Source organism: Capra hircus, chromosome 29 (assembly GCF_001704415.2).
Source record: "Capra hircus breed San Clemente chromosome 29, ASM170441v1, whole genome shotgun sequence".
Lineage (NCBI taxonomy): Eukaryota > Metazoa > Chordata > Mammalia > Artiodactyla > Bovidae > Capra > Capra hircus.
The window spans coordinates 34,774,031-34,799,858 of NC_030836.1; the positions used below are offsets into that span (position 1 = coordinate 34,774,031).

A 25,828-nucleotide genomic window follows, 5' to 3' on the forward strand; every position below is an offset into this window, starting at 1 on the left:
TCAATTCCTGGCCTGCCCGCCGCCGCTGCCAGAGCCGCCTATTAAAAAGCGGCCTTATTAATGGAATTGTACATCTAGGATTAATCGGCTTGCGTGGGCCATTTACATTTCTCATTCCACAAGCACTTTTGTTTGCTTAATAGGCTGAAGGAGGTAGGAAATGACACAACAAAAGCCTCTCCCAATTGCCACGGGTATCACTGGGGGAGGTAATATCCCCTCCTCCTTTCATCCTGAAGTGCCGCCCAGGGATAAGATCTGGCGCATGCTGCTGGGGAGAGGCAGGCGGCAGCCCAGGCGTGATCGGTGGGGAGGGGATTGCGGGGGGCGGGGGAGGCCTGGTCCAAAGAGGTGTGCAAGCTCTGGAGAAGGAGATAGTCAGAGACTCGCACACAGGGAGGTAGGGGGTGAGGGAAGGTCCAAGAGACTGGGATCCAGGCAGGGTGACCAGCTACGGGCCCGGCATTCACGAGACGGCTGTACCCTACCTTCACCACGAATGGCTCCTGCTCACCTGGTCAGCTCGCTCCGTCCACATGGTCCTCCAGCATCACCCACCCATGGCTCAGGTGCTGTGGCTCCAAGTCACTCCCCTCCTGGGCCAAGCAGAGCACAGTTTCAGCCGAGGGGGAGTGTGGGGCCGGTGCAGGAGGCCGCACATGCCCACTGCTCGCTCTTTCTTCTATTGCTTGGAAGCCTCAGGACGGACCGCTTGGGCTTCTCTCCAGGACTTTGGGGAGGAGGGTTGAGAGCATCACAGCAGAGTTCTTGAGTTCACTAGATTCCGAGAGCCCAGCTAAGAGGCTGCTGTCTCTGTAGCCATGTCTGTCGAGCAGTCCCAGAGATTCCGGCCACCTGAGTGGGCCAACATGACGGCAGGGGAGTGGTGCTGAGATGGAGCGAATGGAGTAGGGGTGGCCCAGTTCCCCCAGCTCCATCAGACTCTCTAGAGAATGTGGAAACTACACCCTTACCCAGGCAGGTGCAATTATCCCCGCACATCCTGCCTAGAGGGGGTTTCCTGGGACATCAGAGAGAGGTTAGGACACCCCAGGGAAAAGTCACTCAAAAATCACAGACGCTGAACCTTTTCAGCAAACCCTGTCCCCAGACAATCTGGCCTGTGCTGAGCAGAAGCAGGTCTGGGATGAGAGGGGCATGCGGTATATGGGTTCGTCCCTGATGGGGCTTCAGCGTTGAGCCAGGGAGGGGTCCAGTCTGGAGATGGACAGAGCGGACCTCCTCTCCAGGTGGAAGCCACACTTCCCAGCCAGGGCCAGGCACCTACCTGCCCACCCTCTCCTCGTGTCCTCTCTTCCACTTGCTCTCACAGGCTCATCCTTTCGACGATGATGCTTTATTGAATTTGCTTCTCTTTTTGTCTCTGGCCAGCTGGCTTCCCCCATGACCCACGGAGGTCCATGCAGGTCAAAAATGATGGACAGCTGGGGCATATGAAGCCCCAGGCCCCTTCCCAGCCAGGGGCTCTGGTCAGACAGAGGGCTCCGGTCTCTGATGGTGTTACCGTGGCAGCAGGGTCCATGATGGTAAAGCGCTGTAATATAGTATGACTTTGTGCCTTAATGAAATTTTTTCTAGACCACTAGGAAAAAAAGACTCCATTAACCACACTACAAAGGCCTCTACTTATTAGTATTTTAGAACAGTGGCACAACATTTCGTGAATCTAATTACTGCTGACAAATATGAAAATTGAAATCAAAGTTGAATTTTCAGCTACCGTGCCTCGTATGCCAGCCTTCTCTGACTCTGAATATTACATCAACACATTTATTCTTCCAGTATTTTCAGCAGAAGATGGTTGATTTTCCCTCTCCCTGCTGCTGCTCACTTCCCCCGCCCACCACCAGTCCCCACACCCTCCCCGGCTAGGACCCTATGTATTCTGAAGCATTAAATCTGACATATTCATCTTGGTGGCCAGCCCAAGCTAACTAACTTCATGTTTACCTGTCACAGATGCAGCAATGGGCTAAGCTGAGAAAGCCTCTTCCCTCCACCGGTTTCTCCTCCCACCCCCAATCCTAGCCTTCTCTTTTTCGGATAAAAGTCATTTAACTGATTCCAAATTCCTCGTGATATCAGGACCAAAAAAAAAAAAAAAAAAAAAAGGACTTGTCAACACCTTTCTTTCTTTCCCCTATTAAGCACACTGTAAAAATCAATCCCTTTTGTCACTTCACTCTGCTTGCGAGAATGTTTAATGGATGTCAAGGGAGCTAATGATCGCTGGTAGAAAATTCATTTTAGATTTGCTATTTATAAAGTGCTCAGTGCTCAGGTGGGAAATTAACATGAGGCAAGGAGCCGACTGGGTGGGGGAGGGTGGGAGGCCAAGCGGGGCCCTGCCAGGCTGGCAGGCGCTTTGTGTGGGTGGCACCCAAGGGCTTCTTCGGGCAGAGAATGCTAGTGTCAGAGGTTTTGTGGGGGGGTCGGTACTTTAAGAGCACAGGCTCCGGAAACATCCAGAACTTGTCATCTGACCTTTCGGAGCCAAAATTTTTGTCAGTGATAAAATCCTCTCTGCAAAACGCGGCTCACAAGTTGTAGAAAATGATTAAATAAAATATTACACATAAAACATTCACTGGTGACTGGCACCAAGGACTGGGACATGCTTGATAGATGTTTCATTTTTTTCCCCACAGCCTCAAAGGCCCAGGAGGATGGTGAGCACAGAATCGCTCCGGGATCTGAAACTGGCCAGGGCTGTACTCGAAGACAAGCCTGCCGAAGAAGGGCAAGCCTGCCTCACCTGCCCATACCACAGCGCCGCGTGAGTACAGTGGTCCCTGGTTCTCAGACTTTCACAACAGTGAGCATCAGGGTCACCCGTGAAGGTCTCTTAAGCCGCACAGAGCTGGGCCTCATTAGCTTCAGCGTTTCTGAGGGTCTAGACCAGGGGTCCCCAATCCTCTGGGCATCAGGGACCGGTTTGAGGGAAGATAACTTTTCCATGGACCCAGGTCGGGGAGGGTTGTTTTGGGATGATTCAAAGCACATTACATTTATTCTGCTCTCCATCTCTATTGTTATTACATCAGCTCCACCTCGGATCATCAGGCGTTAGATTCCAGAGACTGGGGACCCCGGGTCTAGAAGTCTGGGATGGGGCCCCAGAACTAGCATTTCTGACAAGTGCCCGGGCGGGGCTGACCACACGCAGAACCACCGTGGTGGCCCTGTGAAGGGAACAGTTTCCTGAAAGACAGTGTGGAACCACCACCCAAAGGGTACCTCCTGAGTGGCAAGTGGTCCCCGCCTGCCCGACTGCTGACCCTCAAGCCAGTCTGGGACTCAGAAATGTCCAGCAAGTCAGTGAAGGCTAGTTCAGTCCCTCCCAAAGTTTACCTTGCTGGTCAAGCAGAAGAGCCAGGTGCCGGGTTCATGTTCTCGTTGGCATCAACACAAGCCAAGCCTTGGTCTCCCCTCTGGGTGGCTGGTGCCTCAGGGGCTGAGTGGGTCAGCCCCCAACCCTCCAGCCCTCCAAGGCTGTCTCAGTTGCACTTGGCACTCCAGGTCCAAAAGCTCTGGGCCACCCCTCACCTTGCTTCTAGTCTCCTCTTCCTGGCCTTCCCTTGGACACTTCTCTGTTCTTTTTGGATTAACTGCAAATCTCCTTTGATTACTTGCTGTGTTGAAACAGACATCCTGTTGCCACGTGCTTGATGACTGAGTCCCGGGGGAGTTCCTATTTGCAAGGCAGCCAGTTACGGCGCACTCGGCCTTACACACACTCCTCGAGCATCTAATTCATTGTCTAAGAAGTTGCTTTTCAGTTTTCTGATTTTTCAATAATAGGCTTCTCACCAAGCCCTTAAGCTCCAGAAATAAGCCTAAAACTACTTTTCCAGGCATTTACATAAACACCAGTGGATCAGGAAGGGAGAAAAAGGGACTAGTTTTGCATGTTACTCCTAAGGCTTTGGAAGCCTCTATGGACAGCCTGTCAAGGCTGCAGGTCTGGAAAAGTGCGATGGGAAGCGTGCGGCTCCCAGAAAGCCTGACACCCCAGCAAATGATAAATCCTGAAATTTCTCCTGACGCCCTGGTTGCCGCTTTGCGGAGATGGGCGGATATTCTGGGCACCAGCAAATTGTTCTGTCAGCACACGGCTCCCTCAGCTGCATCCTGTTAGGAAGCCTGTCATCCATCCCCCAGTCTCTGCACCACAGCCCCACCCTATGAGGCGGCATCTTGCCACCTGGGGCAGGCAGGTAATCCAGTGGCTGCAGAAAAGCTGCCCAGAGGCAGGGCCCTGAGGGATGGAATTCGGTCTCCCTGCAGCTGGCCCCTCATTCTGTTGTGGGATTGTGGGTTCAGGGGGGTGGACCAAAGTAGGTGCTCAGTTAGTTCAACTGAGGAGAGGGACTTCCTGGCACGTGGGCCACTTTCAACCACCATCTGTTTTTCTATTTCTCTTTCTTTCCCAAATGTGGATTTTATATATAATCCAATGAGCCAGAAAGGGAAGCCATCTCTTTTCTCCCCACTGCCAAACTACATACCTCCCCATTAAAAAGAAGAGAAGCCAAGAAAACTTTCACCTTTTAGACTCTCAATTCTGATCTGACCATTTTCCTGAGGTCTAAGATGTATGGACAAGAGACAGGTGTCAGATGAACATGGCACAAAAACAAGATGCCCCCTTCAATGTGAATTTCAGATCAATAGCAAATAAGTTTTAATATAAGTATGTGCTGTGCATAATTAAAAGTTAGGCATCGCTTATCTGGAAATAAGTGGGGTGCCTTGGATTTTTATTTACTAAGGCTGGCAACCCAAAAGGAAATTCTCATTAGTTTACATATTCCTATTGACTTGCCTGGTGGCTCAGATGGTAAAGAATCCTCCTGCAATGCAGGAGAACTGGGTTCAATCCCCGGGTCAGGAAGATCTCCTAGAGAAGTGAATGGTTACGCACTCCAGTATTCTTGCCTGGAGAATCGCCATGGACAGAGGAGCCTGCCGGGTTACAGTCCATGGGTTGCGAAGAGTCAGACACAACTGAGTGACTAACGTTCACTCACTCACTATAGCTTTCGTACCCCCAAGTCTTCTTTGTCTGCAGGTTCTTTCCTAAGGTGGGAATATTCCAGAGAAGCTGAGACCCCTCCCCTGAGGCCTCAGCAGCCCCCACAGCAGCCCTTCCTTCCTATCAGAGTTCCTCACCTGTGCTGCACGACTGCCTGCCGTCAGTGGTTCTCAACATTTAGGGAGACTCACCCATCTGAGGGGCTTCTCCAGACACAGGGAGCTGCCTTTTCAGCAAGCCCCAGCCTTTCTGATTCAGGGTCCAAGGTTGGACCGGACATAATGGATGCCTGGGCTACAAGGCCAGCTCCTGACAAGGAAACTGCCAGATTCTCTGTGGATAGAATCGGTGAATCTGAGCTCAAAACCCCGTGGTTCTCCTTTCCTAGCCTTTTAGACTCTGTTCCTCGCTGTCTTCTGTCTGCCCCTCTGGACACTGATACAAGTGTGTGCAGGGTTGCACGGTGTTGACCTCTCCGTAAGGACATCCCTGGGCCAAGAGCTTGGCAAGGTCACTGTGATGTGGAAAGGCATCAGCTTCCAGATCAGTGTGCAGGGTCAGCTTCCAGGGTCAGCTGTGTCTCGGGCAGCAGGGCTGGAGGGCAGCACGAGGAGGTCTCTGGGAGACAGAGCAGGACCCAGGGTGGGCAGAGGGGGAAGGGCTGCCTGCGCCAAATTAAGGAACTTGGGCTTTATCTTGAGAGCCGCGTGCAGCTAATGGAGATTTTCAGTAAAGCACTCAAATGGCTACATTTGTTTTTGTAGCAAGATAATCGGTGATGGGCAAGATGGAGGAAGGGTTGAGCTGGGATGCAGACTGGTATAGGAGACACGTTCAGAGGCAACAGTAGTCCTGTGAGCAATGATGGCAGCCTGAGCTGGCACTGGAGACAAAGGGAAGGTCAGAAACAGGGTGGAAGCCAGTGGTGAGAGACTGTGGGGGAGGGGAGTCGGGGAGGGGCTTACACATGCCATCATGGGGAGAAACAGTCACATGTTCCTTCCGAACACGTGTACTGTTCAGAAACCTCCTAGGGTCCTGGCTTTACTTTTTCAGTATGAATGGAGAGACGAATTTCACAAGATAATCCACATAAGCATGAAAACTACATTTCAAGAAAGTTTAAATATTCCATTTACAGTTGAGGGAAATAAAGCCTTTAGGGAAAACAAAACAAAACAAAAACCCTCAGTTTCTAAAGGCAGAGTTAACAGTGGAACTGCGATGAGAAAAGAATTTTTTTGATTGGTGTGGAGATCACGAAATATATTTTACATGGATAGGCTCTGCAAACTGTAAACGGAAAACTCTATCTCCGTAATTCCTTACAGAGTTCATGTGAGAACTGAGCTGGAGATGAGTTTTGACCGTGTTTGGGAGGAAGTCTAGTGTATCTCCTAAATGATGGGAAAAAGAGATGGAAAAGACGGTGAGAGTAGATCATATCGTATCTTACCAATCCGGAGAAAAGAGGATCAAAACTAACATTTCACAGTAACATAAACTTAAAGATAACATTTAAAAATTATGAATCACTATGCTGTACACCTGTAACATATAATATTGTACATCAACGATGCTTCAGTAAAAATAATAATAATAACAATAATTTTAAAATCCAGAGAAAAAAGAATGCCATGAGGAAAGGCGTGATTAATACTACGTGGAATCCCTCTGATTCTAGCCAGTTCTTTCCATTATTATTCACACAACTATTTTCAGTCCTTTTCTGCTTTCTGGGAAAAAAAAATTGCCAGCCTATACAGTTATAGGCATACACAGGAAACTTATATACACGGGTGTGCACACAAACCTTCCATGAATTACACTCAGAGAAAATATAAGCTATCAGATGCAAACTTCAACTTCCTGTTACTAAGTTTCAGAGTTTACCTGCATCCATGCAGTGCCATGACTGCTAATCAGCTCTCATTTTTCCATTTGTCTTTATTGTGGCAAAATACACATAAAATTTACCATTTCAACCACTTTAAAGTGTATGATTCTGTGGCATTAAGAACTTTCATGCTGTTGTACAATCATAACCCCTATCCGTGTCCCCAGATCTCTCATCTTCCTAACAGAATCTCTGTACCCATGAAATAATAAACCCCCATTCCCACTCCTGGTAACTTTGATTCTACTTTTTGCCTATGAATTTCCTGTTCTAAGTACCTTATAGAAGTTGCATCATATAATATTTGTCCTTTTGTGTCTGACATTTCACTTGGCATAATGTCTTCAAAGTTTTTCCATGTTGTCCAGGGGTCCCCAACGTTTTTAGCACCAGGGAGAAACTGTTGAAAAGCAATTTTTCCACAGACCAGTTGGGGGCGGGGGAGCATGGTATGGGGTTGATTCAAGAGCATCACATTTATTGCGCACTTTATTTCCATTATTATTATATCAGCTCCACCTCAGATCATCAGGCATTAGATCCCAGAGGCTGGGGACCCATGTTGTAGCCTGTGTCAGAATTTTACTCACTCATTTCCATAAGGCTGGATGACATCTCATCGTAGGTACAGACCAAATGTTGTTTATCCATTCCTCCCTGGCTGAGCTCTTGGGTTTCTTCCACTTTTGGTTAATGTGAATAATGTTGCTGTGAACATTGGTATGCAGATATCTGTTTTGAGTGCCTTCTTTCAAATTTGAGGGGTATATACACCTAGAAGTGAAACTGCTGGATCATATGGTAGTTCCATTTTTAATTTTTTGAGGAACTGAGAACGATTTTCCACGGTGACTGCACCACTTTACCTTCCCACCAGCTGTGCACACGTTTCCAATTCAGTTTCTCTATATTGTCACCATTTTTAAAAACTAATAACCATCCTCATAGGTATTAAGTAGTATCGATTATGGTATTTGCGTTTCCCTAAGGACCAGAGATGTTGCAAACCCATGGTTAGATGCCACAGAGTAAGTGGTAAGGGCTTAACCATGCACTTGTATGGGGGTCCCTCCCATCCTTGTCAAGGGATGTTTAACCTCCTCCTTTCATAAGACATGAATTGGCTCCTAATGTTCACCCTCCCCTTCTTCCATGGTCATGGGCCCCTGAGTTCGCCTGGGCATGTGGTCATCCAGAGTGGATGGTACCTTGCCCGCACTGCCTTGCATCTCAGTGTGCCCAAGTGACTAAGCTCTGGCCCAGGACTTGTGAGGAAGGACATTCTGTGATGGCCTCAAGTGAGGGAGCATCCTTGGGAGATGGTCTGTGCGTGCATTCTGCCCCTTACTTTTTCTCCTCTTCCATCCCATGGCCTGGCACAAGGATGCTGCCCTCTTAGACCTTGTACACTGGATCCAAACCAGGGGAAGGCTGGGGTCTCCGAGTGTCCCTGAGGCTGGCAACACTGCACCAGCCAGGTACACAGCGGGGTGGTTTTGCAACCAGAGAGACAAACTTCTGTCTTCTTTAAACCACTTTCACTGTATGGTTGTCTTTTCTGTCTGAACCCAAAGGTCATGGGTATTTTCAAATATGTGGTTCCTTCCTTACTTTTAATAGTAATGACGCTGGTTTTTTTCCTTCTCTGCAAGTCCCATATTTTTTCCTATGCTCAAGATTTGCCCACCCAGCTCCACTTTCCTCCAGGGCTCTCACCTGGGTAGCCACATCCTATCTCCCCCCAACCTCCCTTTACCAGCCCGCCCACCAGCCTTCAGATCCGTCTTCCCTATTTTACAAAAGCAACAAACTTCTCTCTAACTGCAGCTTCCATTGGTGTCAGAACTTTCTCTCCCTTAAAAAAAAAAAAAAGCTTAAATAACCATCCACATGTTTTATTCTCACCCCACGTGATCCCTACACTATGGCTCCACCCCCAAAGACTATTTTCCCAAGAGAATAGAAGATATTCTTGCCTCTAAGTCTGATCTTAGTTGATCCTCAGCAATATTGATGTGGTGGCTATCTTCCTGCCTGCCCCAAACACACATCCTCTAACCCCAATGTCATCACACTCTCCTGGTTTTTCTCCCATGCTTTGGCCACTCCTTGTCAATTGTTTTCGCAAGATCTCTTCCCTTCCTGATCCTTAAATCCTGGTTGTCTGCCCCAATTCTCATCGTCTCCTTTCCAGGTAATTCATCGTGTCTGTGTCAAAGACCCTCTCTGTTCAAGCTCAGCCATCTTCCAGAGTTCCAGATTCATCCAGCTAACTTCGTATTAGAGAGCTCTGTGTACACCAATAAAACCATCAGAAAAAAAAAAAAAAACTCATTAGTATACTAAATTATTTAGAGAAAAAAAAACTCATTAGTATATTAAATTATTTAGAGGAATAAATAAATAAATAAATAAAACCATCGAGACCCAAATTGCTTTCATCACACTCTCTCTAAAACCTGACTGTGTCCTATTTACCCAGATAAGAGAAGTCCTCTTCCATTTTGCTTTCTCGTGCATCATTGTTTTTTTCTCTCCATCTCCAGGTCCTATCCTTTAAGTCAGCAGCCCCCAACCTTTTTGGCAGGAGACACTGGTTTTGTGGAAGACAAGTTTCCCATAGATGGGGGGCCAGTATATTTCAGGCAGCAAGGTAAGCTATGGAGAGCAATGGGGAACTGCAGATGAAACTTTGCCGTCTCTCCCGTCACTCACCTCCTGCTGTGTGGCCAGTTCCTGACCAGCCATGGACCTTGGACAGGTGGCTGTCAGTGGCCTTGCAGGTTGGGGACCCCTGCTGTAAGTCCATGATGCTTGAATACCCACATCTCCTTGTCTCTGTCAGTCTCACCTGGTTAACTCATGCCTGCTTGTCTGCCACGTTCTCTGGTCTTTTAATTCATTCCCACACTGCAACAGGAGTAACACTTTCACATTTTTAAGTAACCGAAATAATGTTATTTATCAATTAACACTGCAAACTTAATCATGCTGCTCTCTGGCATACAACCCCTTCTTCCCTCAGAATAAAATCTTTAACAAGAACCATAAAGCCACTCAAGGTATGACTTGTGACTACTTCTCTAACTGCACCCCTTGTCTTTCTACCTACAAGCTGCCTCCACTCCCGCTTTATCCCAGGAAACTACACAAACACAGTCAGTCTAGCCAGATTGGTACTGGATTCCTAAATGCCTACCATGCTCTCCTGTTTCTAGGATTTGGCGTATGCCGATTCCTTTGCTTGTAATACTTCTCTCTCCTCTTCCTTGGTTGAATCTAGTAACATCTGTGACTCAGCTTTAGCATCTCTTCCTTCTAGAAGAGTTCTCTGACCTGGAAAATCTCGATGTGGCCATGGCAAACAAGACTTGCTTTCCTCCCAGCACTTACCATGTTGTCTTGAACTGTTTTTCTTGACTGAATGTAAGAACTAGGACTTATGGTTTATGGCCAGCACACAGTAGGGTCTGAATAAATCATCCTGGAGGAGTTGAAATAAAAATGTAAGTAAGAACTCGGCTATACCCTTAACTCTATGATTTTGCTGTTTTTTAATCATTCACCTTGGTGGTGTGGACATGACAAGTTTATATCACTTGGGAATGACAGGAAATTAATGGTGACAGCTCATCAGAGTACAAAAATAGCCTCAGTGGATTTAAATCATGGACCCATGTGCAATGAAATTTCAAACACCTAAGAGCAAGGATGGGAGAGGTCTTGAGTAACAGCAGTTTAGACAGGGGAATGAGTGCAACTTCAATAAGCAATAGTGTGGAATATCTGAGCAAGAAAAGAAATGAGTGTAATAACAAGCTGGTCTGATGTATAAAGTCCAAACTGTAGTAGGCGATAACCCACTCCCCACTCTGCCAATCAAACTACAGCAGGAACAGTCTGTCTGGTAATGTCTTTTAGTGAATTATCATCAAACTGGAACATGCTTAGAAGACAGCAATCAGAATGATTAGTGGTTTCGAAGTTATGCTTGATAATAGTGGTAAGGAACTAAGAATGTCAAGGTAAGATAACTAGGGTCCATCACAGTCTTCTCTTAGAAAGAAATTGGATCGCACAACATTACTGGTACTTTGAGTGGCTCTAACTGGCATAAGTCAGAAAGAGGCATATTTTTGTTCCATGTAGATTTACTAGGATTGTATTCAGCTACAAGTAATGGAATCCTAATTATATGGAAATATTTTCCATAAATAAAAAGTGTAGAAATACATATTGCACAGCTGGCTTGACTGCTATGTTATCTTGAACTTGGGGTCCCTCTGTTAGACTGAGCCATGTGAAATTGTTTCTATTCAACTATCTTTGATTCACTCAATCAGCAAATTCATTTAGTTCAACCTAAGAGCCTGTTTTGCCATTCTGGTTGTAAGTGGGGTTTTTTTTAAATTTTTTTTTTCTGTCCTTTCTGTTTGCAGGTTGGTTCCTGCCCCCCGGATAGTATGCCAGGCTCTCAGTCAGGAAAAGATGTGGGAGTGGTAGGGTTCACAAAGCACAGGCTTCTTGAGTACAGCCCTCAAACTGCCACCCAGGAAACTTCTGTCTGCTTTCCACTGGCCTCACTCACATGACATGACCGTCCTTGGCTCTAAGCAAATCTCAGAGGTGCACATTATAAACAAGCATACTGCTGTCCTGAACAAATTTAGGACACCGTGTATAAAGAGAAAGGGTAGAATTTATACTGAGCAGTACTTACTTGCAGAGTTTATCGACTCTGAAATGGGGGCTGGTGTCAGTTATTCTCAGCTGTATCTGCGCTGAAAGTCCTAAGTGTTTCAAAGTAGAGATGACCTTACCCCATTCTGATCCATATACTGAGATTTTTTGTGAGTTGAACCTGGGCGTCTAATAATCTCCCACAGGTGATTCGGATAGACAGCCAGAACCAGGCCCACAACTCAGACAGCATCTGCTCTCTGGGGGTCCTGGAGCTGGTGAGCAGGAATTAACCAACATCATTCAGGTGGGAGACCAGGCAAATTCCAAGGTACCTCCCGCAACTCTAGAAAGTCTGTGAAAAGCTTCTAGACTTGATGATTAAACTATTTTAGCCTTGGAGAAGTCTTCAGCAGTGTGAGAAAGTGATGAAAAAGTGATAAGGTATTCAAATCCTTCTATTAAGAAGTTTTAAGGGAGGAAGGAAAGAGAAATATAGAACGATTATTCTTGTTTGTTTTCAGAATTGACAAAATGGCTTATTGAACTGCAGATGTCTGTAGTTCAATTGCATTGAGAAAAAAGGCTGTCAATTAATCTTGCTGTGCCTGGGTCAGGTCTCCTCTGGCTGTTTAGAAGACAGTCAAATGCCCCTGGGGTAGGGAGTGGTGAAGAAGGAGGCAGAGTAGGTTTGAAGAAGTGGGTAAGAAGCACTTCCCTCTTCACCCTCTCTGGATAAAGAAAACCCACCAGTCACTCTCCTCTTGTCTCAGGTCTGAGTTTCCCTTGCCCTCTGATGCCACCTCAGATAGAAGCAAGATCCGATGCTGTAAAGAGCAATATTGCATAGGAACCTGGAATGTCAGGTCCATGAATCAAGGCAAATTGGAAGTGGTCAAACGAGAGATGGCAAGGGTGAATGTCGACATTCTAGGAATCAGCAAACTAAAATGAACTGGGATGGGTGAATTTAACTCAGATGACCATTATATCTACTACTGCGGGCAGGAATCCCTGCGAAGAAATGGAGTAGCCATCATGTTCAACAAAAGAGTCCAAAATGCAGTACTTGGATGCAATCTCAAAAACGACAGAATGATCTCTGTTCGTCTCCAAGGCAAAACATTCAATATCACAGTTATCCAAGTCTATGCCCTACCCAGTAACGCTGAAGAAACTGAAGTTGAACGGTTTTATGAAGACCTACAAGACCTTTTAGAACTAACACCCAAAAAAGATGTCCTTCTCATTATAGGGGACTGGAATGCAAAAGTAATAAGTCAAGAAACACCTGGAGTAACAGGCAAATTTGGCCTTGGAATGTGGAATGAAGGCAAAGACTAATAGAGTTTTGCCAAGAAAATGCACTGGTCATAGCAAACACCCTCTTCCAACAACACAAGAGAAGACTCTACACATGGACATCACCAGATGGTCAACACCAAAATCAGATTGATTATATTCTTTGCAGCCAAAGATGGAGAAGCTCTATACAGTCAACAAAAACAAGACCAGGAGCTGACTGTGGCTCAGATCATGAACTCCTTATTACCAAATACAGACTCAAATGGAAGAAAGTAGGGAAAACCGCTAGACCATTCAGGTATGACCTAAATCAAATCCCTTATGATTATACAGTGGAAGTGAGAAATAGATTTAAGGGCCTAGATCTGATAGATAGATAGATTGCCTGATGAACTATGGAATGAGGTTTGTGACATTGTACAGGAGACAGGGATCAAGACCATCCCCATGGAAAAGAAATGCAAAAAAGCAAAATGGCTGTCTGGGGAGGCCTTACAAATAGCTGTGAAAAGAAGAGAAGCGAAAAACAAAGGAGAAAAGGAAAGATATAAGCATCTGAATGCAGAGTTCCAAAGAATAGCAAGAAGAGATAAGAAAGCCTTCCTCAGCGATCAATGCAAAGAAAAAGAGGAAAACAATAGAATGGGAAAGACTAGAGATCTCTTCAAGAAAATTAGAGATACCAAGGGAACATTTCATGCAAAGATGGGCTTGATAAAGGACAGAAATGGTATGGACCTAACAGAAGCAGAAGATATTAAGAAGAGGTGGTAAGAATACACAGAAGAACTATACAAAAAGATCTTCACGACCCAGATAATCATGATGATGTGATCACTAATCTAGAGCCAGACATTTTGGAATGTGAAGTTGAGTGGGCCTTAGAAAGCATCACTATGAACAAAGCTAGTGGAGGTGATGGAATTCCAGTGGAGCTGTTTCAGATCCTGAAAGATGATGCTGTGAAAGTGCTGCGCTCAATATGCCAGCAAATTTGGGAAACTCAGCAGTGGCCACAGGACTGTTCCAATTCCAAAGGAAGGCAATGCCAAAGAATGCTCAAACTACTGCATAATTGCACTCATCTCACATGCTAGTAAAGTAATGCTCAAAATTCTCCAAGCCAGGCTTCAGCAATACGTGAACCGTGAACTCCCTGATGTTCAAGCTGGTTTTAGAAAAGGCAGAGGAACCAGAGATCAAATGGCCAACATCTGCTGGATCATGGAAAAAGCAAGAGAGTTCCAGAAAAGCATCTATTTCTGCTTTATTGACTATGCCAAAGCCTTTGACTGTGTGGATCACAATAAACTGTGGAAAATTCTGAAAGAGATGGGAATACCAGACCACCTGACCTGCCTCTTGAGAAATCTGTATGCAGGTCAGGAAGCAACAGTTAGAACTGGACATGGAACAACAGACTGGTTCCAAATAGGAAAAGGAGTACATCAAGGCTGTATATTGTCACCCTGCTTATTTAACTTCTATGCAGAGTACATTATGAGAAACGCTGGACTGGAAGAAGCACAAGCTGGAATCAAGATTGCCGGGAGAAATATCAATCACCTCAGATATGCAGATGACACCACCCTTATGGCAGAAAGTGAAGAGGAGCTAAAAAGCCTGTTGATGAAAGTGAAAGAGGAGACTGAAAAAGTTGGCTTAAAGCTCAACATTCAGAAAATGAAGATCATGGCACTCTGTCCCATCACTTCATGGGAAATAAATGGGGAAACAGTAGAAACAGTGTCAGACTTTATTTTGGGGGGCTCCAAAATCACTGCAGATGGTGATTGCAGCCATGAAATTAAAAGACGCTTGCTCCTTGGAAGAAAAGTTATGGCCAACCTAGATAGTATATTCAAAAGCAGAGACATTACTTTGCCAACTAAGGTCCATCTAGTCAAAGCTATGGTTTTTCCTGTGGTCATGTATGGATGTGAGAGTTGGACTGTGAAGAGAGCTGAGCACCAAAGAATTGATGCTTTTGAACTGTGGTGTTGGAGAAGACTCTTGAGAGTCCCTTGGACTGCAAGGAGATCCAACCAGTCCATTCTGAAGGAGGTCAACCCTGGGATTTCTTTGGAAGGAATGATGCTAAAGCTGAAGCTCCAGTACTTTGGCCACCTCATGCGAAGAGTTGACTCATTGGAAAAGACTCTGATGCTGGGAGGGATTGGGGGCAGGAGGAGAAGGGGATGACCAAGGATGAGATGGCTGAATGGCATCACGGACTCGATGGACGTGAGTCTGAGTGAACTCCGCGAGTTGGTGATGGACAGGGAGGCCTGGCGTGCTGCGATTCATGGGGTCCCAAAGAGTCGGGCATGACTGAGTGACTGAACTGAACTGGGTGAGTTTAGCCAGGAAGAATGAGAGCTCATTTCCGCTACCTGTGTACCTATAACATCTGGTTTATGGCTGGTGATCGCCATCAGGGGTGACTGATGTGTGTAGTTTCATATTCAGAGTCTAAAAGAGGTCTTGTCAGAGGAAGAGATGAGCTGAATCTGATAAACAGACTTCAGAAAAGGGCAAGTTCCAAGGTCAGGTTGTTGTGTGAACAGTATGACACAGTCATTGGAGAAGGAAGGGTTAATTATAGCTCGCCCAGATTCTACAGGGTTCTATGGCTCCTGATAAACCTAAGGGCACTTCTCTCTCTCTTTCTCTCCCCCTTTTGTTTTCTCCATAAACACTGATCAACTGTGTGCCAGGTACTATGCTAGGTGTGACAGTCCCAGACCTCCAGGAGCTCACTGTCAACTGACGAGAGACAGAGGTGTCAGCAGGGAACCACACAAACTCTCAATAAATGTGGACCGGAAGGAAGTGCCAGAGCCCTGGGGGGCAGAAAAGGAGGCAGTAGGAGCTTCGGAGAGATGCTGAGCCCGGAGTTCTGTCTTGAATCATAGCAAGTTTTTACCAGGTGGACAGGACAGCCATCAGTAGAGGGAGCAGGCGCACACTTACTGAGAGGATGCTGCAGCAAAGCCCTAGGAACTCAGGCAACCAGAGGACAAAGGGTTTGGAGAGAGGCTGGCACCCCCGGGTCATGCCTTTCCAGAGAGCGGAGATTTCATTTTATCTGGATTTAGAATCAGGTGAGGCTGCATTCTATAATACTCAAAGCACACGGGGAAGAGATTTACCTTAAGAAGAAAACAGCATAACCAGAATAATTTTAGGAAAGGGCCATCGGCACGCTTCCTATGAATGATTATACAGAAAACAGGAGAAAAGCTTGGAATATTTAACTTAGGGAGAAGGGGAGGGAATCGTGTTTTCAAATATTTGAGGAAAAGTCATGTTGAAGAAAAACCAGTCTCGTCCTGTGGGTAGTAGTATTAGCAGCACTCGTAATACTATAGGTGATATTTATTGAGAGCTTACTGTGTGCCAGGCAGTGTTCTGAGCACTTTCTCTGCAGTAACTTATGTAATCCTTACACAAGCCTTAAATGTAAGTCTCAGAATTAGCTCTGTTTTGTAGAAGAGGGAACTGAATTGCCCTCAGAGGTTGATCAAATCGCCAAAAGTTTCAGACTAGAAAGTGGCAGAGCCAAAGCTCAGACCCAGACCATCCAAGGACTCTGCTGTGTTTCCTCTCCCGACCGAGAGTGAGGGGCTGGAATCAATGAGAGGACAGATTCTTCTCCTTTGTCTCCCTGTCTTCCTGATCAATCAGATGCAGTAGCTCTGGAGAGAGGCAAGTTCCCCCACATTGGAGATAGAAGGGAGGGGACCGCTGCAGCTGCACCACTGGGATGTTAGAGCTCCAACAGAGGGCTTGAAATAAACCAGCCCGAAAGTCTCTCTGGGCCTGAGCCGGTTGTGACTCTGCCTGGCTGACACAGCAGTGGGAACACTTCGTGAGCTACCCAGGGACTGTACTTGGCACAAACCCGCACGGTAGCTCTGCTTCCCCTGTGCCGCCTGCACCTGCTGACTCCATCAAAACAGGCATGCTTTCACTCCTGCCTGCGCTGCAGGGTCTGACCTGGCTTGGAGGCAGGAGCCAGCCTCCCTCAGCCTAACACAGTGCAGCCAAAAACTGCCATTGGGGTTCTGAGCACGGAGCCTTTGTTGCCGGCGAGAAGGAGAGAGATGGAAGCAGCAGGCTGGGTAGCCGGTTCCTGGGGAGTGAGCGGGAGTGGAGGCCAGGAGAGAGAGATGAAAATCTTCACACTTATGAATGGAGCTTCTGCCAAGACCCACCATCACTTAGCTCGCACTAAATCAGGCTCCAACACATCCATTCTTGACCCACATTCACACATTCCAAGGCTCCGGAGTTTCTCCTATGGGATTGATCATTCTCATTCCTGAGTCACCCTACCTGAAGTGCTGTGGCTCGTTCGTCCTTCCCTCCCCCCTGAAGGATGCCTTCTAGACGAGAAACACAGGCACGTATGGATGCGTGATAGTGTGTATGATACAATGTGCACTGCTTGTGGGCACACACGCCACTCACATGTTCCGACTGTGGTCGCCCGTCTGTGGCTGTTTATATTCTTAGTTTCCTGCAAACAGACACTGCTTCTGAATATTTTCTCCTAGCACCACTACCTTTCAAGTACTAGACTCAGAAAGGCTATTTGCAGAATTGCAAAATGTGGGACGTGAAACTTGAAAATCTTTTAGTCTAACCGGTTTATTTTAGAGATGAAGTGACAGAGGCTCCTAGAAGGGATGTGCCTTATCCCAGGTTGGAGAATGTTTTCTGATAACCAAAGAGGTATGGCTTTCAAACCTGGCCATAGGTTGGAACCTCTTAGAGAGCGCTGGAAAATATCAGAACATCTCCCAAAGAGATGCTGATGTAAGCGTTCTGGGATGGGGTCCAAGCATCGGCATTTTTATAAAGCTCCTCAGGTGATTCCATGGTAGAACAAATTTGAGGACCATTGGCTTAGAAAATGGGAGTATTGCAAACAAAGGCACATTGCACCTGTCACATGAGGACCTCCTAACAGTAGAGGCGGATTGCTCCAGGTTGCTTGACTTGAAGAATCCTGGATCCATGAGAAAGGTACTTGCCTGTACTTCTACAGGGAGAATGCTAAGAGTCACCAGCGCTATGGAAATGCCGACAGAAGCAGCCAGGTGAGTAACCCCCCTAAAGTGTTCAGAGGGCAACCACAACACACACCGTGAACAGAAGGGAAGCTCGAGTCTCTTTGGGTGCATACGGCTGGAAACACAAGCTGACGACTGAAAAAAGGCTGTGTCCCAACCACAGTTATAGCATCAGAGGACAAATGAATGACGACGCTTGTCTGTCATTCCAGGAACCCTAAATCAGGGTGTGATGAGTGGGTAGCAGAGAAGGAAATGGCAACCCACTCCAGTATTCTGGCCTGGAAATTCCCAAGAGCAGAAAGGACTGGTGGGCTCAGTGCATGACTGAACACATGGGTAGGTAGCAAAGAAAGGGTTCTCAGAAAGGAGGTCATCTTAAGTCCCCCCTAAAATAGGAGACCCTCAGGGTCCCCTGAACTGAACTTGCCTCAGCAAGCCCCACTTGCTGCGTAAGCACCCCCACCCCTTGCTGTCCTTGCCCATCCAGTTCTCTGCAGAAGGCAGGGTATGAAAGCGGTGGACAGGCCACTGGCCAGGGTGGCAGTGGTGCGAAGGACCAGCCAATAACTAGAATGACAATGACAAGAGCCAGTGGTCACCAAGCCAACACCTCACAGCAGCTTTTGCTGTCCACGTGCCAAGGGAGGGAGCATCACACATCCCTGAGCCCCTCCAGCCAGCAGTCACGATGGAGCAACAGAGGCAGCACCTCTGATGCCACGACCCCAGAGCCTAGCTGCGCTTGCTCTCCCACGCTCCCCGTCTAAAAGCAAGCCTCCAGGGTTGGTGTGCTCTTGCCACCCATCGTAATGTACACAAGCAACTGGGCAGGAGACTATGGCACCCAGCACCCCTCCACCCCTACTTCTGATATTCCTGCTGGCTCTTCCCAACATGATTAAAAAAGATGACAAGTCAAATCAAATCTGGGGATTGCACTCTGTCGAGTTGATCTGGTCACTGATATATTCCCAGCACCTACAACAATGCAGGGAACGTAATAGGAACTGAATAAACACTCGCCAGGTGGTGAACCAGTGCACGAGTGAACAACTAGATCTAGTCTGTGTTGAACTGGATTTTGGTGACACCACCAAGATAAAGCCAAGGATGCACCTCTGGAGAGTGAATTTGAATGAGCTGCTGAAGCCAAAACCAGTCCATCTTTTCAACAGTCCTTTATTACTGTAAAGGGCAATACTCATCAAGAAGCCAAAAAAAAAAAAAAAATCAAATTTAGTAACCTAAGATGTCGTCAGTAACAGAGCTGAAGAATGTGTTTTCCAATATTTGGTTTCTCAGCTTGACAGTCTCTCTTGAAATACTCTTTTCTCAGCAATGGAAATGCGAAGCGCTGGTGGTTTGTTTTGCAGTTTGCAAATGACTTACAGAGCTCTTCTGGCAGAGTTTCTGTTTTTCTTCTTGCAAATAAACAAAAGGCCATTTCTCTAATATGACTTAAGCGGGGGGAGATTCTGTGATCTCCTGTCTTGGTTTGGGAAGGAAGAAAAAAAGGAGGGGGAAGCAGAAAGATGAGGGAAGAAACTGGAACAAGTAGGGTGTACAAGTGGAACAGAAGCAGGAAAGAGGCAAAGGGAAAAAGGATGTGGAGCCCTGGGGTATCGGACACGCAACAGCTGGGGATGCTGCCTTCAGTGGGACCCCAGCCAACCTTATGGACATGAACTCCCCACTGGTTCCTTGCCACTCCCCCCACCCCCACCATTGCAGTGTATCATCTGGGCTCCTGTGACCTGGGAGGACAGACCGCCCCCCTTCTCCTAGGCAAGCCCACATGAGGCAGAGCAGCCCCCGCCAGCTTGACCCAGATCTGTCAGCTGATCAATTATTTTTCCCACGGAGGAGAAGGAAAAATGAAAGGAAGAAAGAATAAGGGACTAGGAGAAACAGAAAAGGGAGGGCAGAGGAGAGGGGGAGAGAGGGCAGAAAGAGGGAGGGAGAAGAGGGGAGAGGAAGAGAGGGAGAAGCAGGGAGAGAGGGAAGGAGAGGGACGGTGGAGGGACACGCACGTCTCCTCTATGGACGCTCCTGTAAGCTTAAGCTGCCATCGCAAGGGCAGGCTCAGTTCAGAAGGTTGCAGAAACACACACACAGAAATACATAAAACATAAGCTCTAGAGGGTGCTGAATGAAATCAATCAAAGCAGAGGACGGGAGCCTCTTCTTTCCACCCTTTGCCAGTCCAGCTTGCATCTGGTTTTTACTCTCTGAAACTCCCGGTTCCTCCCCTGTTCCCTCCCCCAGGGCCCCGCCCCTCTGCCATTGACCCCGCCCCCTGACACTTCCTGGCAAAAGTCTTCCTCCTACTAGGGAAGGGTGAGGAGGCCTGGTCCCACGCGTTTCCTCTAAATCCCCTCTGGTCCTCTTCGATCGCGCATCCTCTAAGAGAAGGAGGGCCCGGCCACCAGGTCGGCCGAGGAGACACCCCAGAGGATGTGGTACCCAAGACCCCGCCGTACCTGCACACCATCGATTACCTTATTTTTGCATGTTTTCATTTTTTATGTGTAATTAGTTTTATTGAATTTCAAATGACTACAGACATAAAGTAAACATGTAACAAGCCAGTAGAGCAGAAAGGAAAGGAGCTGCGTAAATACCAGCAGGCTCAGCATGGAGCTCCACTTAGCACCACATGTTTGCTGCGTTACAAGCATTAATGAGTCTTTACAACCCTTGGGGGAGTTGCTCCCCGGCCTGGCAGACAGGTGGGGAGACTTGCCAGAGGGAAGTATTGTCACCTACGGAAGTCATGGGGAACTTTGTGTTCGGATGTACCTGCTCCCCACCCAGCTGTGCTCAGCCCACCTGAAGCGATTGGAAATCAAACAGACAGGCATGCCCATTACAGTGTTTGAAGGGTCCACAGGACCTCTGCTGAGGTTAAATATATAGGAAAGTGGGTTTTTTTGTTTTGTTTTGTTTTTTACTCCTTCATCTTTCTAGTTGATGGGCAGGAGCAGGCCATGAGCTCCAAACATAAAATATCTGGAACAGAGACAAATCCTCGACACAGTCATCCTCTCCGAAGTGTTTTCACCATACGGAGATAGTGAGAGCATCGCACATCATTCTTCTAGCATCTTCCTACATATTCCGGAATCACCTGTCCTGCCGGTCACCCCTTCTTAGGATGTCCGGAGAGCACACCTCATCCCAAGGGATAAACCGTGGCTGAAGTCAACACTGGTGTGACCTATCCATGACAGGCAGCCAGCCCCAGCCTGGGTTGCTGCACCTCAGGGCTGCCAGGGAGCAGGGGCAGATCCTCAGGGAGCTGCTAGGGACAGTGCCCCTTGGAGCACTCAAGCAGGGAACAAGGAGAGGCCCTCCAGGGACACAGCTCCGCACCCTTCAGCCCCATGCCACAAGAGAGGCCACTGAGAAACTACAGAAGTCAGAGGGAGAGGCCACAGCTGCGGAGAAGGGTTTCCAGGGCTCACTTTGGCTTAAGAGTGATGAAAGGGAACAGCCAGCCCGAGGACTAGCCTGAAACTGCCACCCGAGAGCCCCCCTGGCTGGGACTCTGCACCCACCTCCATCCAGTGCCCGGAGGGCAGTCCAGGGTGTGAAGAGTGGAGGGAAGCTGCAGTTCTTATGCACTCCACGACTTGCCTGTGGGCCCCCTGCCTCCCCCATTGGAAACTCCAAGCCTGGCAGCTGGCATTCACTTTGTGAAGCTCCTCTGTCATCTCCCCTTAAATTTTTTTTTTTGGCGATGCTTCCAAGTGCCCACAATGCTTACTTACATCAGGCCCAGGAGCCCATCTCCCCAAACCGATTTTTCACTCTGCCAGTAAACATTATTATGGTCTCATCTGTCGCCCCCACTCCCCCCCATCTCAGAAGCGTTGCCCAGCTCAGGCTGCGGCTGGCACCCAAGTGTTTGCTGTGAGTGGCAGGAACTTGGCCGATCTGCCCAACTGAACCGTGTCCGTGTTGCCGGCTCCCAGAGAAAAAGAGGGGAACCCAGCTCCATTTCGTCTCCCTTCCCCTCCGCCCTGCTGCTGTATACGTGGGCAGGTAGTTGACGTGGGATGTGAGGAGATGAGAGAAAATGAGAAAGGTAAGGCAGGAATCTAGCCCAGCTCCTGGGAAGGTGTTGAAAGGAGCATTAATCCTTCGAAGGAGAAATGGTCAGGTCTCTAGAAAGAGAGAAGATGCCATACACCAGCCATTCCTCTCTGAGCCTCTCTGTGGCAGGAGGTGGGCGGTGAGCTGAAAAGGACAGCGCCTCATCCAGAAGCTTCTCTGGCTCCCAGGGCCAAGAGGGAGTTCTGGCTAATCAACCCCAGAGCGTCTTAGGGCCAGAGCCCCTGGGCACTAATCACCCCCACCCTCCCCCATCACTAATCGGGGCTGACTCCCTCCTCCTCTAAGCTGGATCATGGTGGCTGTGAGTTGGGGTGAGGAGCAGGTCAGGGAGGGGTCCATCAACCACCCCTAGCCCCCAACACCTTTTCAAGGAGGCAAGAAGCCCAGGAAGTAAGGGCTCTAGGAAGAGCCAGCCTACAACAAAAACAGAGAAGAAAAAAATTGCCTTAGAATGTGTACTGCATTCTAACTAGTCCCAGCGGGTCAATGCAATAGGGGTGGGTTATTGCAGGCAAGACCTGGCTGCCTGAGTAATTCTGTGAGTTTGATAAGAGGTAACTGGCCCACCCCAGCTCCCATGCCCTGAAAGAGAAAACACACATCACCTTGGCTGATCCAACTGGCACATGGCTCAAGGGGGTGGGGGTAGGTCTCAGGGGTCACTTTGCCTTAAAATTGGGCAGCCCGGTTCATTTCTGACACATGGAAGCCTATTGAAAGCTGGTTAGAGGTGGATAGTGCAAGTAAGGCCATGATTCGTCTTAGGAAATTCAGGATTTGGAAGAATGTGAGGAGGGCTGGGGTAACCCAGTCACCCCTATCCCCACCCAAGATGGCAACAAGAGTGTACAATCAGAATTCCCCAGGGGAGAACTTCACACCCCCGCTTTCTTCTCATCGATTCGGAAATGATTCAAAGTATGAGCAAATATTATGCTTCCCTGCATTTATTTCTGATAAAAAAAAAAATCACGTATGCTAATTTATATGTAAATCCAGTATGGCCCTGGGGCTCCTGGCAAGCTGCCAGTGGGGCTGTGGATGGTGGAATTTTGGCGATTGTCTCCAGACGGAGGTTAAAATGGAAGAGACTCAGACCTCAGGACGGATGGAAATGATGGATGTCTTGGGACCTTCCCTGTCCCTTCCTCTGGACCCCTCACTCCACCCCGCCCCCATTTGGTTTTCATTTCTGTGGTTGGCATGATGGAAGCTGTTACCTGGAGGTTGCCTGGCTCTGGGCTCAGTTTCCCCAGTGCAGTTGGGGCCCTGATCTCACTGGGTGAGCCTCTGTTCACCCAAGTACAAGCAGGAGTGCGCGTGAACACACACACACACACACACGCATGCTGCCTCTGCTCCATGTTATGTAAGAGGAGTCAGTCAGGGCTGCCTCCACGTGGCCTCCTTCATGCTCACACCCACTGCCCCGTGGGGGAGGACGGAGACCCTGAGGCCCATGCCCCCCACTGCCCCCATGGCTAGGAGCTGCAGAGCAAGGAGATCCCATAGGATGGACTTCCTTGCATCCTTGCAGAGCCCTGCAGGGTCCCCTTCCCCGCTCTTTGAGCCCCAGCCGAGGGTTCGCAGGCATTTGATCCTTCCCAGCCTGGTCCTTCTGCCCACCTCCTGTGGGTCTGTGTGGACGCCTCTGCAACTCCGGCAAGGGGAGTCCCCAAAGACCACCCTCAGGGGGAACTCAAGGGACTAGAGATGGGGACCGACCGCAAGAGCCCCGTACTGCAGTGGGGAAGGGAACCGGATGGGTGGGACTCCTCAGCCTTCTCCACCCCTGCCCACCGGGAGCCAACTTTCCTCTGGGGACGCAGCAGCCAGCACTGAGCTCCCAAGTGGGGTCCTGTGGGAGACGGAGCTGGGCCACCTGCCGGGGAAAGTTTCTCTGCCCACCTCAGTCCCTGAGAACGCAGGGGTCTTTAATGAGAAAGAGGCGCACGCCAGATCCTCAAAGGACAGGGCGGGCGGGGCAAGCAGGTGGGCAGGGAAAGCGGCTGCTGGGAGGTGGGAGCCTGCTGGGAGGTGGGAGCTGGGACGGAGCGCTGGGCACCCCCCCACCCCCGTGCAGCGAGGGGAGTCCAGGTTGAAGTGGATCCCACCCACCCCAGCACAGCAGGACCACAACTCGGCAAGCCGGCCCTGACTGCAGCCCAGAGGGCTCGGCTTCCCAGAGAAAGAAACAGAACATTAGCATTCGACTCTTACTGCCTCTCTTCCTTCAACTTAGGAGAGCTTTCCGGAATCACAGAGCCCTGCTTGCTCCCGCAGCCTCTTATCTGTTTTTTAACCACCTCCCGCTGCTCTCCTCCACAAACACACCCCCAAACACACAGAAAACTAACCCGGCTGCCCAGCTCCGCTGCAGACTGATTCAGCCCTCTCGGAGCTGGCTTTCTGACCACAAAGCGTAGTTACCTGATTATGCCTAGCCTGCATTTTCCATTTGCTCGTTGCAGAAGCTTTGCAAGTTTACTGGTAGATAGACATTTAAAGTTTCCTCTCGAAATTCTTCCCAGTACCACAAGCAACGCATTAGCTTCCCCGCCGCCCTCCGAATCCTTAATTCCCCGGCTTCCATGCGTCTCCATCCATCGAGTGTGTGCAAGAATGTACAGACAGCCAGGGGACCAGCACACAGCCACGTTACCAAACAGGAGCCCCAGACACGCTTTTCTTATGTACATACATCCCCCGCCCATTCCCCTAGCAGCCAGAATCAGATCAATACCCTCACAGCCTGGGAGGGAGGAGAACGTCCCAGCCATGCTGCCGGAACGCGAGCGAACGCTCTCTCCTCCACCTGCAAACCATATAGCGGAGCCGACTCGGAGAGCCTGCGAATCACCCACGGCACACTGTGCAATTCCTGGGTCGGCTGTAGGCAGATCAATAGCAAGCTCTTACCTTGAAAGAGAAACAGAGCAGCCAGAGCCGTGAAGATTGCCCAAGAGATAGAATTGTGCATTTTTGCCTGGATGGTTTTCATGATTTTTTTTTCTTCTTTTTCTTCTTTTTTGTCAGGTTCGGTTTTCTCTTTCTTTCTTTCCTGACAGATTGCGTTGCTCTCGAGCTGGAGGAAGGAGGTTTAAATCCACTGTTTTGCTGAAGGACACCACAAGAAAGCCAAGGATGGGAGAGTGTGACTTCTCAGTAATTATCTCTCCTCATACTCTGGCACTGAGACACATCGTACAATCTGGCCCTGGACAGCCCTCCTACGAGCTGCAATCATTGGTTCTAATCCAAGGATTGACAGAGCTACCACACACACGCGCGGGCACACACGCGCGCGCACACATACACACTCTCAGGAATCATTTACTGGGCAAATCAGGCTAGCTGATTAAAGAGACAGGAGCCTGGAGAGATGGCATGATAAATGTCACTTTGGCCCTTCTATATTACCTTCATTTTTTAAACTGACAGTCTCAGAGCCCCAAACATCAAAAAATTCCTTTCCTCTGGCATTCCCTGGCCTCCTGAACTCAGACTCCCTTTATACTGGAAAAATCCCATAGCCAGCCACTGCTTACTAGAAATTTTAAAGGGACATTTTCATGCTTGGTGAAACTTGCAAAGATGAGTCAAATATCATTTGTTGGTATTTATTTTCCTCTCCGATGAAAATATCATTCAATGACAGGTTTTTTTTTTTTTTTTTTTTTCCTGCTCTCTCTC

General features: G+C 48.3%; 1 protein-coding gene across 1 annotated transcript in view; it reads right to left on the bottom strand.

Moving 5' to 3' along the window:
• The window catches only part of NTM (neurotrimin), a 959,643-nt gene extending 934,188 nt beyond the window's left edge, over positions 1-25,455 (bottom strand). Inside the window, exon 1 of the mRNA XM_013975868.2 lies at positions 25,055-25,455. Within this exon, the coding sequence (XP_013831322.1) occupies positions 25,055-25,136 (82 nt within the window). The 5' untranslated portion in view covers positions 25,137-25,455. The remainder of the gene's footprint in view (positions 1-25,054) is intronic.